This window comes from Macaca thibetana, chromosome 1 (genome assembly GCF_024542745.1).
Source record: "Macaca thibetana thibetana isolate TM-01 chromosome 1, ASM2454274v1, whole genome shotgun sequence".
Classification (NCBI taxonomy): Eukaryota; Metazoa; Chordata; class Mammalia; order Primates; family Cercopithecidae; genus Macaca; species Macaca thibetana.
The window spans coordinates 118665058-118684055 of record NC_065578.1 but is presented as its reverse complement, the minus strand read 5'-3'; the positions used below and the strand labels follow the sequence as shown (position 1 = coordinate 118684055).

Genomic DNA, 18998 nt, shown 5'->3' with positions numbered 1-18998 from the left:
CAGGGAATTTCCCGAGTTCTAGAGAATCCCCTGCATGGGATTGTGCAAGAAGGAGGTAACCCAAGTAAGCTAGGGCTCTCCCAAGGATTGGCACCCCATGCTCCAATGCTCTGCCATACCACTGACAAGGCCAGTTCAGGCTGTTTGATTTGGTGGAGACATAGGGACTTTCTTGGCCAATCTCCTGATAGCAGGCCTAGCCACTAATCAGTTGACTGTGAACAAATTTTCTCACCAATAAAATGGAAACGGTCACCCTGCCTCGGGTTTCTGATGAGTATTAAATGAGGTAATATATGTCATATGTAGCTCATGTTGTACATGCCTGAAATAAGGTAGAGCTTATTCAGCCTTCAACCACCCTTCCTGACCCTCCCACTACTCTGCCCACCTCCTAACCCCAGTTTCATGCTACTCTTCTAAGTTGGAGATGGTGATACCTGGAAATGAAAGGGAAAGGAGGAAAGTATGTGTTAACAGAAACCACACCTCCCTCCAGGTTAAGCATTAAAACATTTATTGCTTGTTTCATTGAACTGTGTGAAGAAACAGGAGAGTTAAAAGAAAAGAAATCCTTTCTCATTTAGGAGGAGAAATGGAGTTCTAGTAGTTAAAAGAGACCCTCAAGATAAAAGAGACCACAATTTTTCAGAATCAGGCACCGAGATTTGGAAAAAGCAAATCACGTTGTCTGTCCTCTGGCATACGATTAGGACAGAAAGCTTCTGGTTGGGCCAGGGAATGGGCAGGTTTTAATGACATGAGGAAGACAATAAGTTGGCTATTATGTGAAAGGGAGGCAGCAGGACCTGGGCTTGTGCCCTTGTCACCTTCTGTATGAAGCCAGGAGGGTGGAGCTTGATGACATCTCCTAACAACACCCACATGCACATCTCTGTCATCCTTAAATCACTGAGTCTTGGACTTCAGGGTCTCCTTGTGCCGGTCCACAAGGGAACCCACCCACTCCGCGGTTTTCTGCTTGGCTTCCTCCCAGCTGTAGAGCGGCTCATACGCCAGATCTTGCTGAGCCTTCTTGTAAGAGAAGGTGAACACGCTATTTGACAATGTCACTGTGTGATGGTTGAAGGGCGGTTGATAGGTGCAAATTGGCCTGAGCAGGAGAGTCACTATTTCCAGCAGGAAGCCAATCCAGTACATCAGGGATAAAGGAAGGCTCCATCTGGAATCAAGGCGGAGGCTGAACTCTTTGCTCAGGGTGTAACTAAGGTTATCAGAGCTTTGGTGAGGCGTGTCATCTGAGATGTAGTAGAACTGCCCTCGGACACTTAGGGCCTTCTTGGGGTCCCACAGGGCCCTCAAGGCCAGAATGTGGGCCCAGGCCACATTGCCAACATAGACTGGGTTGACAGTGGAGAACTTGCCAACACTTGACAGGATCCCATTGTTGTTCAGTGCCTCATTTATATTGGCAGTAAGAAATGGGCCTCCTTCCCCATAGATACACATGGGTCTTAAGGCACAAGTGTAAAAGGTATCACCATTTTTCAGAGTCCACCCATTAGCTGCCAGCACAGCCTTCTCAGCGAGCTTTTTACTGTGTGGATATGGAGCAGACCGTGTGTTTTCCAGAGAGTCTTGTGTTTCTCTCTTACAAGAAGGCTCAGTGAGATCTGGCGTATGAGCCGCTCTACAGCTGGGAGGAAGCCAAGCAGAAAACCGCGGAGTGGGTTGGTTCCCTTGTGGACTGGCACAAGGAGACCCTGAAGTCCAAGACTCAGTGATTTAAGGATGACAGAGATGTGCATGTGGGTGTTGTTAGGAGATGTCATCAAGCTCCACCCTCCTGGCATTCTCGATGATTTCCTTTAGGAGTTGGGCCTGGCTACCCCTAGGGCACTGGGGTAGATGAAGACTGGCACACTGGCTTGGACACAGGCCTCCAACAGGAGCTGAGTACCTGCCCACAAAGAGCATACTGTCAGTGTCAGGAAATATCCCTAAGGGGGGCCTACCACATACACAGATCCATGTGCCCCACTCCTCACTCCCAAGTACAGTGGTTGTAACAGACTCGGGATATATTCTTCTGTGGCTCTGACTAACACTGGGCCACGCTACGACCATAGGAAAAACACAAAAATGAAAAGAAACTGACATGTGGGTTCTGGAGAACAAGAATTTTTAGACTTTTGGGTCTCATGTATGTGTCTGTGTGTGTGTGTGTGTTTGTGTGTGTGTGTACCTTAATTTTGGAAAATGACCTTGGGTTATCATTTTTTGTTTTGTCACGTACACATTGAAAAATTAGGATTTTTCATCAATACCATTAAAGACAGATCATTTAAAATCTAAAAATACTCTGAGTGTATGGATAGTCCCAGTTCTTAGGCACAAAAGGGCAGTGGAAGAATTCACATGACACACACACAAATACATAGTATGCAGGCAATATACACTCTTCAATATACATGAAATTGTTAATATTTTTCTCATTTTGTTGAGTACTAATAAAACTTTGCCACAAGGACCATCTCTGGACATTGAGCAAACAGTGGGTTGTGGGAACATGCTGGAGACCCACAGTCTTTTTCTGATTGTGTGTTCCCTGGGAAAGAGGCTCCCAATTTAAAGTCTCTGTGCAATTTGAATTTCTGGAGAGACAGTCTCAGGTTTTTAAAAATTAATCCAATGAGGGAGAAAATTTGGAGTTAGTTTGCCTTCAAGGGGGAATTGATCAACATTGTGAAGTATTTTCTAAGCCTGGGAGTGATAATGGTTTTAGGGAACAGATGTCTCTAACTGTCTTCCCATCTAGAAGACATCTAACAGATATCTTCCCCTGTCATTTCATATCCCCTGTTGTATGGAGCTGTGGAGAGTAGGAATTAAAATAAAAAACTGGTTAATCTTAGCATCCTCCTTTCACTGTAGAGGTACTTAGAGGTATGGGTAAGTAGCAACTGGAAAGGGTTTTTTTTTTGTTTTTTTGTTTGTTTGTTTTTGTTTTTTGAGATGACACTGGCGACTCAAAAGTAATTAGTTGCTTTAGAAAAGGAGTTTGAGGCTGGGTGTGGTGGCTCATGCCTGTAATCCCAGCACTTTGGGAGACGGAGGTGGGTGGATCACGTGAGGTCAGGAATTCAAGACCAGCCTGGCCAACATGGTGAAACCCCATCTCTACTAAAAATACAAAAAAAAAAAAAAAAAAAATTAGCTAGGTGTGGTGGTGGGCACCTGTAATCTCAGCTACATTGGGAAGCTGAGGCAGGAGAATCACTTGAACCTGGGAGGTGGAGGTTGCAGTGAGCCGAGATCACGCCACTGCACTCCAGCCTGGGTGACAAGAGTGAAACTCTGTCAAAAAAAAAGAAAGAAAAAGAAAAAGAAAAAAAAGAAAAGGAGTTTGAGTAGCCTGAATGTGGAGGGCCAGGCCGGGGGTTGGGGTGCTATAGTGCTGAAGAGGCTCTGGAGATCAGAGAGTGAGTGTGCATTAGAAGATTCCTTAAGGAAATGTGTCTGAATTTAAAGTAGGTTGGAAAGTGACAATTCAGAAAGACCACCAAGCATTTAAGGGATGAGGATTGAATGAGGGTGCACTTTGGGCACCTGGCTGGAAACAGCTATGTAATAGCAGACCCTGTGGTGAGCTGAACAGATTGCATTCTGGTACACTGGGAAACTCTTATTGTTAAAAAAATATTGTGGGAAGGTGTGTGCTAGATAATTCTGTTCTGACAGACCTCTGTGAACCAGCTTTGCTAGTTCTCGAGAGGACTTCTTTGAGGTGGGCAGGAGGGCTCTGAATGTTCTTATCAGCCTGCACACAAGGTTCAAAATGATGACTATGGTGACACCTGGAAGGTCTGATTCTGGTCTGGGGAGCCAAGGGGTAACTGGATTTCAAGAGTCCGAAGTCAGAGATTGACTTTTGACTGGGGCCACATTAGAAAGAGCTTCCACAGCCTTTGGAGTCACACAGGAGTGAGTTTAAAGTCGAACTCTCCTACTTACTTACTTACTCACCTGTGGGACTTTGGACAAGTTGCTTGTCTTTGCTCAGTCCTAGTTTTCTCGTCTATGAAACTGAAAATAGCAGCCTTGAGTTCCCCCAGTCAGTAGTGATCAGCAAAGGCACTTGGCCCAGAGCACAGCAGGTGTTCAGTGGAGAGACTTCTCTTTCCTTTCTGCCCTTCTTTCTGATCCTCATTTCCCCACCTTGGTCCATCTCCTCCCCAGGCCACTGTACCATTCACATTGACATTCATGATGGACTCTCTGTGAGGGACACCGAAGACATCAATGATACAGGAGGTGTGGATGACGACCAAGACGTCCTGGCAGGCTGTCTTCAGGAATGGCTCATCCAGAATGCCTCCTTCCAGCACTGTCAGCTGGGTCTTGTTCTGGAGCTCTGTGTGAACACAGGTCAGGTCATAGGAATGATTTCTTGATCTGGTTGGGAAGTTTTCTGATAAAGGTGATGTTACACAGGTGTTCGAGGATGGTTAGAGTGGGGGTGTTAGAGTGGAGGGTGTACATTCCACGGAAAGAAGAAGCAAACAAAGACACAGAAATCAGCATTGTAGCAGTTTACTAGGAAAGCAAACATCTGTTTCTACCATGTCTCATTTCAGAAAAGTAATCTGAGCAGTGAGCTGTCAGGTGTACCTAGAATATAAGCATTGCTAGAGTCATGGGAGACTCACCAAATTTCTTAAGGAGCCTAGGGTGATTGTGGAGAGTTGGGTATAAAAGGGAAAAAGTGAATTCAATTTTGTAGGTAATGAGGAATCATACATGGAATCATGATTTTTGGTCTCCAGCATCATGTCAAAGAAAAATGCTTATTGATATATGGAATAAAAAGAGAAACAGGCCAGGTGTGGCGGCTCACGCCTATTTCTTTTTGCATTGCAAATATAAATAAGCAATTTTTGGAACTTTGGGAGGCCAAGGTGGGTGGATATCTTGAGCCTGGAGGATGGAGACCAGCCTGGACAACCTGGTGAAACCCCGTCTCTACTAAAAATACAAAAATTAGCCCTGTGTGGTGGCATCTGTCTACACTCTTTGCTACTCAGGAGGCTGAGGCAGAAAGATGGATGAAGGATGGATGGAGCCCAAGAGATGAAGGTGGCAGTGAGCTGAGATTGCACCTCTGCACTCCAGCCTGGGGGGTAGAGCAAGACCCTTTCTCAAAAAAAAAAAAAAAAAAAAAAAAAGAAGAAAGAAAGAAAAAGAGAGAGAGAGAAACAGAGGCAGAGTTGTTGTGCAGGAAGTTAGCCTTGGCTTGAGAATATAAAATGGACAGATACAGGTGATATGAGAAAGCCAGGTGATCAAATGATTAATCAAAATGTCTGTGCCAATGTTTAGACGAGGGCTGGAACCAGAGTCCAGCAGTGGAAGCAGAGGAGGGGAGAGATACACCAGGTATGAATTTCAGACCTTACCTTGAAGGTCCTGGTACCTATTGGATCTGGGCTGAGAGGAAAAGAAGATAAAATCACCCCTGTGGTTTCCTGCTTGGGCAACTGGGAGGAGAGTGGAGCCATTACTAGGAAATTGAGGATGGGCGTAAATGATGAATTTCATTGAAAAACTCTTATCGGATACCATCAAAAGCAGATAGCAACGCTGAAAATGAGTTAACCACCGATGAACTAACATCCCAGATGTCTAGTGTCTAGCCAAGGGCAGTGGATATAACATCCATATCTTCAGGCTTCTCTGAAATCTACAGGTAGTGATGCTGCCAGTAAAGTTGTCAGCTGGAATTAGCCCCAAAATGAACACCATGCTACATGGAGCTCAGATAAATACTTTACTCTCATTTGTGCTTTATAATCTGCATACGGCCCACAGCTTGCTTCTTTCCCTTTACAGCTATCTTGTAAGGTAGGTATTTTGAGTCCCACTTTATTGGTGAGGAAACTGAGGCACAGATAAGTTAAAGGACAGATCTAAGGTCAGGCTTCTAGTAAGGCTCAAACCTGCCCACCTCACCTCAAGCCTTGTACTCTGTACCCCAGGTGCAGGACTGGCTGTTTAGAATCAACTTTGCTGAGAAAGAGTAAGAATAAACCAGTTTAACTGAAATTGGCAACAAAGGCCAAATATTTTAAGAGTGAAATTCAGGTGAAAAACTCAAGGCTGGAGAAATTCCTTCCTGGGGTACAGGCGGGACCATTTACTCTCCTAATGCCTGTGCCATGTTTTGTCTACTCCCAGCCCCTTCCCATAGTCAGGCACCTCCAAGAAGGGCCTGCAGTGGGAGGAGCCAGGAAAGAGGCTGCTGGGAAGACGTGGTAACAGCCTGAGAGTGGAATTTTCTGTTTGTATTTCCCCCTCTTCTCCCTTCTCTGCTGCCTTCCTCTGCTTCTCCTTTGTTGCCTACTTCAGACAGACTGGCTCAAAGAAATTGCTATTTCAAAGCGGAAGAAGTCCAAAGCGGCGAGAAAAGCACTGTTTGCAAACAAGTTTGCAGGGATCAAGAGGCACCAGGAAAGGGGACTTTGTTGATGGAGCTATAGCTTCCTCCTTCTAGAGGCTGCTAGACTAACTACTGCTTAAGCACACAAATGCTGCACTAGACTGCGTGTGTTCAAATCCAGATTTACCATATTCTAACTATGGAACCTTGAACAAGTTAATTAACCTCTCTCTGACTGTCTCCTCATCTGTAAGAAAGGAAGATGATAAAAAAACCGATCTCATAGGGTGGTTATGGGGAGCAAATGAGTCAACACATGCAAAATGTTTAGCACAGTGCCTGACACAGAAAGAACACTGAATAGATTCTCTGTTTTTATCTTCATGCAGGCCCCCACTCATTCATTATACCTTCTGAATTTTCACCATAGGTGAACGGTTCCCTTAGGCTGAGCATTATTTTTTTTTCCGGTATCAGGTGTTAGAGCGCGAATATTGGTGAGATATAAAGATTACAAACATTTAATATTGGTCGTATGTTAATATTTGTTTATCAAAGACGCCATTAAAACAGAAGGTGGAGGAAATGGGACTTTTGAAGAGGCCACTCTTCTCTGGGAGAGTGAAAGAAGAGATTGTTGGGTGTGGTCTCTGAGTGCTGTCAAGTGGGAGCTTTTCTGTGGGCAGGGGAGGACCCTCTGGGCAGCCAAAGCCCACATGTAGACACACAGTCCCCCCAATCCCCTGGGTTGGGGAGGTGGACAAGGAATTGGTTGGGGGCACACAGAGAGGCAAAGAGAGAGACTGAAGACCCACTTTGCCAAGCATCAACCCAATGGCCAAGTGATGGAGCCTCTGGAAGGAAGCTCTGGCCTGAGCGCTGCTATACATTGATCAGATGGCATTGGTAAGTAACTTTATGTTTCTAGACCTTGATGGGTTCATTGTCCAGTTAGATGTGATCCATTTTGTACCTTCCTCATGGGGTTTTTTTTGCACAAGGAGTTGCTACAGCAAATTCTGCCATCAATTTCTTTGGGGTATTGAGCAACAGAGATAAATGTTTTTTTTGTTGTTGTTGTTGTTGTTGTTTGTTTTTTTTTAAGCCATTTATAAGAAATCTAAATGAGGCATGTCCGACCTCATACTGCCTCTTACTCTGTCTCTGCTTTGTACTGTGCACTTGAGCACACTCTCTCTCTCTCACTGATGCCCTCTCTCTCCTATTCTCTCTCTTTCTCATTCATTCACTGACTTTCTCATTCTCTCTCCTCCTCATTTGTTTCTCTCTCTTTCTGACACACACACACACACACCCCCCACACACAAACACTTACACACTCATCTTTACCTTTGTTCCCTTTTATTTTCCCTTCACTAAAATACTAAGGAGGCTTCCAAACAAAACAAAGTCCAGTGCAGTCTAGAGAGGCAGGACCCACTGGTGAGGTCTTTAGGGTAATGGTGTCCTTTGTGAATGTTGCAAAGCAATCGCCAAGACAAAAAGCTTCAGACATAAAAGAGTTGCAGACAAGAAAGAGAACAGATGTGGGATTTTCTTAATAGAGGAAAAGAGGCCTGGAGGCTGAGGTGGCTGCCTCTCAAGTTCTGGGTCAGGGCCAGAATCCAGTCTCTGGACCCCCCATTCAGTATATTTCACACTATGACATTTTATATCTTTAATGTTTCCTTTTTAATGACTTTGGATGTGGGATTGGCTTAGATTTGGCTACAACTTTCCATAACTTGCTAGACAAGGTCCACCTCCCCACACAACAGGGTTTAAGCTGGAGCCACACAACTATGACTCAAGTTTACTTACTAGAAAATTCCTCCCTCAGTCCTGGTCTGAAGGCCTTGTCCAAGGCCCTGATCTCCTTCAGCTCTGTCTTCTCCACCAACAGGCAGATGATCCTCTGACCCAGAAACCCTCCTGCTCCTGTCACAAGGCAGCTCCAGCCTGTCATGGCCAATCCAAGGTAGCAGGAAACACTCGCCAGGAAACAGAAGATGCTAGGGAGAAGATATTACTCTATGGTGACCCTAGAGAAGGCTAAAAAGGGAGATCAGATATTTATACACTCACACAGATGCCTTTTTACTTCCACCCAATTTTTTTTTGCAAAAATTCCACATCCCACCATTGCTAGAAGTAGCTACAAGAAAATGAAAAAGCTCTAACCATTAGTTAGATTATTAATAGCTGAAGAGAGTAGTCAGGGTGCTGGTCACCTCATCCTTTGAGGCAAGCCTGGAGCTTTGTGCACTGTGGCTTCTGGCTCAGTCATTATCACCATGAACTCCTGCCACAAACTCATTGCTCTCTGCTCCTTCAGGATCCCTTTACTCAGAAGAACAGTGACCTTTAAGTTTTATCTCCCAGGAACAGAATGAGAAGTTTAATCTCCCAGGAACAGAAAGAGAAATTCAAGGCTGCAATGTGATGAAGCATCTTGGGTTTAGACTTAACAGGACACTGGTCAGTTGATACCAGCTCTGGGATCTGCAACCTGTGAAGTTAAAGTAGACTGGGAGAACTCTTCAAGTGCAATGTGAGCTCTGACCTTGCGCAGTAAATACATATGGGAGGAAATCCACATTAGCCCATTATCTCCTCTCTCAGACTATCATTTGAGATGTTGCTCCTGTCTTGCAAGGTTTAGAAATGTCGACAGCTCCAATCACTAAGTTTTATGTGAGGTGACTTTCTCTCCTACCCAATATATCCAAAACCTCAATTGCAATTTTCCCCTGGAGAGCTTTGGATTCCTAGACAAAGAACATCATTGGAGGGAAGCTGTCTAGTGATAACTGCTTAATTATATGGTCTGTACCACAAGAGTGGGGATTTCTGGTTGTATGACCCAATGACTCTTACCATAGATGTTTGAACTTATCCTGTATTTTTGGCTGCAAAACCATTCTCAGCAAATTCCTGAACTGAATATGCTGTGAATGCTTCTGTAGTCTATGCCTGACAACTGCCCAGTATCACTACCATAAGCTCCCCAAAACACTTTCCTCTATTTTAAAAAATCAAGGTGTAATTTATATGCATTAAAATGCCCAGATCTTAAGTATTCAGTGCCAATGAACTTTGACAGTTACATATGCTCATGTAAGTACCACTCAACGAAGATATAGACCATTTCCTTCCCTCCATAAAGGTGTTTTCGAACTGTCCCCTGTTATTTCCCTGCCCTCCGCCCAATCAGTCTCAGAGGCAACTACTTTCTGATTTTTATTCTCACAGAATTCCCATTTTCTATTTCAATTTCCTATATTTTCATAATTTATTCTTCTAAGATCTCTGTGGTTCTGGATATATGTTTAAATATAAAATCATTTTAAAGTTGAGCTTTCTGCATAGTGTACAGAAAAATTAACTACTGATTTTCTCTATTGTTTGTTCATTCTTGTATTTCATGATTTTCATTATTTTTGTAATTGGCTTACATTTATTAACTTTGGGTTTATTTTACTCTTCTTTTTCAGGGTTCTTTTGATGAAAGCATAGATAATTGACTTTACTCCTTTGCTCATTTCCACTACAGGCATTGAAAGTTGTCAGTCTCTCTCTAAGCACTACGTCAGCTGCGTCCCACATTTTGAGGCACTGGGTCATCATCACTCAGTTAACGAACTTTTTCTTGTGAATTCGTTTATGACCAAAGTGTTATTCAACAGATGATGCTTGTTTTCTAGGATTGGGAGTCTTCTAGATATCTTATTGTTATGGATTTCTAATTAAATCCTATTGTGGCCAGAGCATATACCCTGTGTGATTTTGATCCTTGGATATATATTGAGACTTGTTTTATGGTCCAGCATACGGTCTATGCTGGTGAAAATGCCATAAGCACTTGAAAATAATGCTTTCTGAAGTTGTTGGAAGTAATACTCTACAAATGATTTGGTTTGAAACTCCACCCTGGGTCTTGCCCTCCTCCCACATTGTAGACATTCATCTAATACTTGGAACCTGACTACCAGTGCTTCAAACCCACTTGCCGAGAAAGGTTGACCCTGTGCTGCAAGCTGTAGCAGCTTGTTCTCTGAAGCTGGCAGAACTAGCTACAGGCCCTGGGTCTTGCTGAGACTTGTGGAGCACTATCTGAGGCCAACCAGGTGCATCACGTGCCTTTGCCTGCTGTAGCAGATGCTGGAGTACACCTTAGGTAGCCCTCATCTCCTTCAGGACAGTATCGCTCATTCCCTCAGCTGTTGAGAGTTCTGGAGGCTGATAGATTTCAACCAGTGTCTCTCTTGGAGTCTCTGAGTGGAACCAATAAATATAAGCTTTCTTTAAACCAATAAATATCTCGCTTTCTTTAGGAACATGAGAAATAAAACAAAGGGCAAGACTGATGTGAGCCAAACTACCAACTTTCTTTTATTTTTAAACAACTTTACTGAGGCATAATTGATATAACATTCACCTGTTTTAAGGCACAGTTCAATTATTTTTAGTAACATTTTAGAATTGTGTGACCATCATCACAGTCCTGTTTTGGAACATTTCTATCATTCGTAAGGAATCCCTCATGCTCATCAGTTGCCACCCCTTATTCCAAACCCCCCAGCTCTAGGAAGCCCATAACTGATTTTCTGACTCCACAGATTTTATTTTCTGGACACCATATAAATGGAATCATATAATATGTGGTCCTTTGTATCCATCTTCCTTCACTTAGCTTAATATACTTTTATGGTTCATCTATGTTGTAGCACGTATCAATATTTTGTTCCTTTTAGGTGCCAAATCCCATTAAATTGTATGGATGACTCCCATTAGTTTATTCACTTATCAGTTGATAGATATTCAAGGTGCTTCTGCTTTTTGGACTATTATGAATAAACTGATATAAATATTCACGTTCACGTGTCGTGTTGACATACATTTTTATTTCTTTGCGGTAGACAGGTAGGAGTGACACTGCTAAGTCATATGGTAAATGTATCTTTAATGTTTTAAGAAACTGCCAAATTGTTTTCCGGTGTGGCTGCCTGTCCCATCAACAATGCATGAGTATTTCAATGTTTCACATCATTGTTTTTTCACTTCCTCCAATTGTTACTGTCTTTCTTTTCTATTATAGCATTCTAGTGGGTAAGAAGTTGTATCACATTGTAGTTTTGATTTGCATTTCCCTGCTGACTGATGATGCTGACCATCTTTTCATGTGCTTTATTGGCCATTCCTATACCTTTTCGATGAAATGCTATTCAAATATCTTCCCCATTTTAAAACTGGGTTATTTATCTTTTTGCTGTTTAATTGTATTTTATATTCTGGATACAAGTCTTTATCAAATACGTGATTTGAAATTGTTTTCTTAGTCCGTAGCTTATCTTTTCATTTTCTTATTGATGTCTTTCAAAATGCAAATATTTTTAGTTTTGATCATTTTAGTTTTGATCAAATGCAAACATTTGATCTCATTTTTAAACTTTTTCCCTTTTACCAGGAAAAGTTGGGGTTTTGCCTAATTCAAGATCATGAATATGTTAATCTGTGCTTTCTCCTAAGATGTGCATAATTTAGCCCTTACATTTAGACCTATAATCCATTTTGAGGGAATTTTTGCTTATGTGTGAGTTAATGGCCTAAATTCTTATGGTCACTTGATTTGGACAAAAGTAAATTCAATGAAGGAAAAGGATAGTCTTTTAAACAAATGATACTGAGACAACTGAATTGTCTACATGCTCAGGGAATTTCAGCATGCTGTGTAAAGTGAGGCCCATCTGAGCCATACCTTATTGGCATCAGAGTTCTTGCAGACTTTCTTGATATGATAACCATGTGTTAAATAATATGCTGTAGCTAGTTCTCTCTTCCTGTTCCACAGGCAGCCACACTGTCCTGTTTTGCTCCAACCACATCCCTGAGACAACATGGTAAAGCTGAGGGCCTGAATAAACGGATTTGGCTGTATTGGGTGTCTGGTCACCAGGGCTACTTTTAACTCTGGTAAAGTGGATATTGTCGCCATCAATGACCCCTTAATTTAGCTCAACTACATGGCCTACATGTTCCCGTATGATTCCACCCATGGCAAATTCCATGGCACCGTCAAGGCTGAGAATGGGAAGCTTGTTGTCAATGGAAAGCTAGATCCTACCAAAATAAAAAATGGCAATGCTCTTACTGAGTACCTTGTGGAGTCCATCAGTGTCTTCACTACCACGGAGAAAGTTGGGGCTCACTTCCAGAGGGGAGTCAAAAGGGCCATCATCTCAGCCCCCAGTGCTAACGTCCCCAGGTTTCTGATGGATGTGAACCATGAGAAGTATGACAACAGGTTCAAGATCATCAGCAATGACTCCTGTCCGACCAACTGCTGAGCACTCCTGTCCAAGGTCATCCATGACAATTTTGGTATCGTGGAAGGATTCGTGACCACAGTATACGCCATCAGTGCCAGTCAGAAGACTTTGGATGGCCCCTCTGGGAAGCTGTGGCATGACGGTCACCGGTCTCTCCAGAACATCATCCCGGCCTCTACTGGTGCTGCCAAGGCTGTGGGTGAGGTCATCCTTGCCTAAATGCAAGGACCCTATGAATCCCCTATGGGAATAAATCCTCTGGAAGCACTTTCCTTTCTTATGGCACTCTGCACATTTACTGTGCACAGCACCTAACATGTCTCATGTTTTATCTCCCCCGCTGGACCACTAAACTGGGAGCAGAAATGGAAAATCAGAAGTATTAGGCCTTTGTCCAGCCTGCAGACTTGTTTTGTTAGTTTGCATGCTTTTCCCCCCACAAAGTTTAATTTATTAAGAAAATTATAACCTATGACACACACACAGAAAATATGTATATGGTATAATAATATGTATTTGGGACATATCACTAAGAACGAACAGATTTGCTGCTGACACTTGTCCACCCACTTTTTAAGGTGTAAAATATTATACACAGAGTTTGAACACTACACCATGCATCCCCCTCCTGCAGCAGGTCTTCACACTACTTTTTCCAATTTACAGTTAGTCATTAATATTTAGAAATGAAGAGATTTCACATAAGAATTGGCCTCTGGCCACTTTCCTGCCAGTTCTCACCAGGCCGTCGTGGGCTCCGCGCCCCACCCCAGCACTTGGACCCTGCCTATTGGGTCTGTGACTGACTCTTGCACCTGAGCGCCCTCATCTGCCCTCTGTACACGCTTCCTAGAAGGTGGGGGCAGGGAGCTCCTCATGCCCCTCATCCTCCTCTGCACCACTGCCCAGGCTGTGCTCCCTGCCTGGACCCAGAAATCCAAGTCCTCATTCAAGCCCCATGGGCTCCTGTGGCTTTTCCCAGTGACTTCAGCTTAGCTCTGTTCTCTGTACTCATATACACCTCGTCCCTAAGCTGGTGGCTGAGTACTTGCCTGAGGGTTCATTCATTCCCTTGCCAGGTACCTGCAGAGCCACCTAGGTGGAGAAAAGGACCCAAAAGTCCCCACCAGGTCAGATTTCCTTGTTCTTCCCTCTGAGCCTTTGACGTCCCCGTGTGGTGCATCGCATGAGGTGCAGCGGAGCTTGGTGCAGGAGCTCTGCCCACCTGGCACCCTCAGGTATAAGAAAGGATGGCACATTTTGTTGGCTACAACACTCCAAGGCCTTTTTGCTTGTTCAGTTGAGACTGCTGGCCCATCCGAATCCCTCGTCTCTTTCTTCAAACACCCCTTGCTGCCCGTTGGAGATATGTCCTTTTCCTTCCCTTCCCTGTGAAAATTGCTCTGGTGGTTTTATAGGTGTGGGGTTTCACTAGGCTGAAATACAAGGGGGAAGGGCTCTTGCCCCAGATTCCAGCACCCTCCTATCCTTCTCATGCTGTTTGTCATTAATATACGGATGGTGTGAATACCTTACAAGAGCTGGACAGATGCTGCTCTTGTATTTTGTGCAGTGGCCGGGGAAAAATGAGTGTTCCTTCCATTTTTCACCTTTCCCCACTGCCTGGGGTCACTCCGTCCTGAGGCTGGTGCTGATCTTCTGTTCTTTGGGGTTTTGAAGGTGGTGGAAACTTGTTCATCTGGGCCAGAATGTTTTTCCTTTTTCCCTGCAGAATGAACACTGAGATAATCTCCTTTGCAGTAATCAAATTCAGCTGATTAACGATCTGTAAATTTTCTGTGAAAGAAAGAAGCCGTTTTGATGTTGGGTGTGACTCTCTTCATTGCTGTCACACCCAGGTACAGAGGGAGACAGCTTTCCCTCCCCACACTCTGGACCCACAGCAACTTCCTCACCTGCTTCAGTTCACTTCTGTCCCTGATGCCCCTGACTGTGTTTTGTTTTTTTTTTTTTAAACTATTGCTTCTTCGGTTGGTTAATGACTACATCATCATTGAAGTCCCCACATTTGTCTTGATTGGTCTCCTCTTCTCATGGAAATTGAGAAGAATGAGAGGGCCAGTGATTAAAGGGGAGACAGAGGTAAGGAAAGAGGCTAAAGAAATGGAAGAATAAAGGAAGAAAGGATGTGATTTAAAGAAGACAAGGAGAAATGAGAGAGAGGCAGTTAAATCTGGGGATGTGGGATAATAGACTTCCACTTCTTGGGCTGACTAGAAGGTACATTTTTGGGGAAGTTCACGCTTGTTCCCTTTACTTGCCCAGGAACCCATGGTGTGGCTTCATTGTGTAATTTTAAAGGGTAAAATGCAGGGTTATAAATGACCCGAATGGCCAACACACGTATAGCCAGGTGTGTTGTAGAGACCTTCAAGGAAATTAGTACTGAAATTGGTGGAGGCTGGATGCCTTTTTGCTTCTCTCTCCCCTGCTCAGGCCCATTTGGTAAGGCATGTAAACCCTTCCAGATGCCCCTCAGGGAATCTTCTGGATTCTAGAGAGTCCCCCGCATGGGACTGAGCAAAAAGAGGTAAACCAAGTGAGCTGGGGCTCTCCCAAGAATCAGCACTTCCTGCTCCAGTGCTCTGCGGTACCACTGACAAGACCAGTTCAGGCTTTGTGATTCTGTGGAAAGATAAGGACTTTCAAGGCCGACTCCCTGGTAGAAGGCTTAGTCACTAATCAGTGTGACTGTGAACAAGTTTCCTCACTGATAAAATGAGAATAGTCACCCTCACCTCATAGGTTTGTGAAAGAAAATTAAATTTTGGGACCCCACACTCATTTAGCCAAAGGGAAAAGTCAAGCTGGGAACTGGGTCATGCAAACCTGCCTCTCCCTTTTGGTGCCTAAATAAGATGGCAACAAGATGAAAAGCCACATCCCCGCCCCACTTCCCCATCCCATATTTTGCCCACAAGAAAATTTCTAGTTAGCTGTTAAAACTTCATCATGGCAATGCAAATTGGTAACTTATCTTTACAGGGCAGTCACCCGGGCTGCCAGACACAAATGCATATCTGATTGTTCCCCTACCCAGTGTTTTCCATCTTACCTTATGTACAATGCAGATTCCCTGCATTTTCCCTCTGCCTTTTTTTTTTTTTTTTTTTTGAGATGGAGTCTCGCTCTGTCACCCAGGCGGGAGTGCAGTGGCGCGATCTCGGCTCACTGCAAGCTCCGCCTCCCGGGTTCATGCCATTCTCCTGCCTCAGCCTCCCGAGCAGCTGGGATTACAGGCGCCCACCACACGCCTGGCTAGTTTTTTTTTTTTTTTTTGTATTTTTAGTAGAGACGGGGTTTCACCGTGTTAGCCAGGATGGTCTCGATCTCCTGACCTCGTGATCCGCCCGCCTCGGCCTCCCTCTGCCTCTTTTATGTCATCTTATATAAAAAATGCAGATTCACTGAGCCAGACAAGGGCATGATGGCTATTTTTCCCTACCCTCCCCTTACATAAAAACTGTGTGCTTCTCAATATCCCACTCTTTCCCCCTTTGAATTTGAAGCACTCAAAATCGTCTACAGAGAAAGGCATAGACCTGTCTCCTGGGTCTGTCCTTAACTTTGACAAATGAACCTGCTAAAACGATTCAGACTTGTCACATCATTTTCCTCAATTGACATCTGGTAACCATGGAGGGATCCTGAGTGAAAGTGACCTGACCTGTGGAAATTTGCCTCTCGGTGCTTGGTACCTGCTTGGGCACTTTATACCCCAAACTGACAGGATGATTTGCCAAAGTCAGGGAACTCTTTCCTGCTGGGATCCCTTCCAATATTTTTCAGTTAGGGGGTCAGAGGTTTATTTGCTGTTAAAACAACTCCCCTTTTTTTTGTGGTAGTTTTTCTACTTGCTTCCATCAAGGAAGGTGAGCTCATCTGCTTCTGCATCAGTGGAGCGTGGTCTCTAGCTTGGACCCCATCACTAGGTATGAAACTGGTTTGGGATTGTGTCTTATCAATTCTTTTAAATGACTAAAATTAACATTAACAACCAGCTGGTGTTAATTTCCTGCTCACACTTAGAGCGCTCAGTGTGATCACTGTTAGTTTTGCTTAACTGTTTTGTTGTGTGTGTGTGTGTGTGTGTGTGTGTGTGTGTGTATTTCAGTCCTTTCTCCTGTCGGATTTGACCAACTCTGAACCCTCTGGCTCATGAGTGTGGAATCTTCCACTATGAAGAAATAGAGCACCTTGCTCCCCTCAGCCTTTTGAGGCATTCTCAGGTGATTGAGAATCATGTGAAGGTGTCTTGAAAGAAATGCTCCCTAAGATGTGCAGTGGCTCTAAATAGGTTTCCCCCTCAGAAGAACATACTTAGGGTCTAATCTCAGCTGGCAGGTGCATATAAGGAAGTGATCCCTCCTGCACCTTGAGCCCCTGACACATTGTGCCCGGTAGCCATGACACAGGTAGACCAAACTGGGTCAGGGGCTAATGGCTCTGAAAAGTTAGCTCTGCATGGAGCACATTTTGTGCCCGACACATGTCCCAACTTGGTCAAATTTAAAGATGAACTCTAAATTATGGCGAACGAGGCCTCTAAGATCCCAGCAGCTGCGAAACATAAAGTTCCCCCTTTAGGAACTCTAGCTAGGTATATGCAAAATACTTATGGCAAATCATCATGCAAATATTTAACCGAGTGGACCACTGTAACTAAAGCAGATTCTAAGTTACAGTGGCCTAAATGGGAATCTTTTGAGATGCCCAAATCAGTGTACCTGTGAACCACTATGGAAACGCAGACACAAATAGCAAACAACCAGAATGGGAGAACTATGTTCAGTGGTATCTAGAAAGTAACAAAAGCGGGGAAGACCACCTCATCTCCCTACAGGAGGTGAACAAACAACTTGGGAATGCTAATAAAGAACTCTCTAATATTTTATCTCTCTTAAAGAAATCCTCGGGATCCACTAATTCCCCTTTGACACCTTCCCCACCTCCACCTACACTCCCACTCTACCCTGACCTCTCTGAGCTTCCCAGGCCAGATCTGTCCTTACCTTCCCCAGCATGTTTAACACTTGCTCAACAGAAGACAGAGTCAGGAATCTGACTCCATGGACCCCACCCGCTGATGATTCCCTGACATCCCCAATGGCAGAGTCTCATCTGGAAGATGTGGGAAAGCGGGACCCCGCAGGGACTTCTCTCATGATTTCCTCATTTTGGGAACAACCAGTAACAGGTAGGGGAACCCCAGCAATTGTCTACCAACCCCAGTCAAAGGCTGAATTATGAGGCATAAAGAATTTCCTGACCCCATAAAGATCCAACTGGGTTTGCCCGAGAAGTTGAGTTTATTATCAGAACCTATGACGAAGGTCATTCAGACCATTATCAGCTAGTCCACATGTCGGTCTCAGAAGCTAAAGCTAGGGAATGGCTGGAAAAAGCTCAATGGTCAGACCTTATAGCAGATTTGACCCCTGAAGGCCCAATAGAGCCACAATAATCAGGCTCCACAAATCCAGAAGACGGGTGTAAAGACGCATGGGAACAATCGACCACTCTGTTAAATATTAGTCCTTCAGTGTTCCAAAGGGTTGTGGATTGGAATAAAATCCAACAATGCTGCCAGAACCCAAATGAATCAGTTTTAGATTGTTTCACATGTTCTGATAAAACTTTAAGACAATATTGCGGGATGGCAGCTGATTGTTTGAAAATACTAAAAATGATATATTACCAAATGAAAATTTCTTAAACAGACTGGATGATGATTTAGCCACCCTTGTAAAACACCACTTGACAAATTGGGCCACAGCCAGAACTAATGAACTAGTTAACTTATCTGACCAGTTATCTCACATTATGATAAAGAAGGAAAAAGAAGATTGCCTGAGTTATGCATTTACAGCTAAAGCAATTAACTTCCCAAACCTCTCAGTCCCAGAAAGACTTTAAGCTCCCTCAGTCTGAGAACTCTTTCCCCCGTTTGTTACTACTGTGAAAGACTGGGATGCCTCAAGAGGGATTGCCTTAGGCTGAAGCGAAAGAAAAGGCTAGAGAATGCAACTTAGGAAGACTAGGGATGCTCTGAGGAAATACAGGGGTTTCACCTCTTTAAATACTCTACCCTGACAAACAAACTGGGAGAGATTAATATAACAATAAACCATTTTATTTTATTTATTTTTATTTTTTTTTTGAGATGGAGTCTCGCTCTGTCGCCCAGGCTGGAGTGCAGTGGCCGGATCTCAGCTCACTGCAAGCTCCGCCTCCCGGGTTTACGCCATTCT

The 18998-nt window shown here is 43.9% G+C and overlaps 1 protein-coding gene and 1 pseudogene across 1 annotated transcript; one reads left to right on the top strand and one right to left on the bottom strand.

The window, feature by feature from the left end:
- Positions 1-494: 494 nt before the first annotated feature.
- LOC126931104 (3 beta-hydroxysteroid dehydrogenase/Delta 5-->4-isomerase type 1-like) lies at positions 495-8363 on the bottom strand. The gene is given in 4 exon segments (XM_050748867.1): positions 495-1609; positions 1804-1921; positions 4211-4375; positions 8219-8363. Coding segments are annotated over 4 exon segments (1128 nt in total). The 3' UTR covers positions 495-909.
- Positions 8364-12365: 4002 nt separating this feature from the next.
- On the top strand, positions 12366-12945 carry LOC126951637 (glyceraldehyde-3-phosphate dehydrogenase-like; annotated as a pseudogene).
- Positions 12946-18998: the final 6053 nt, after the last annotated feature.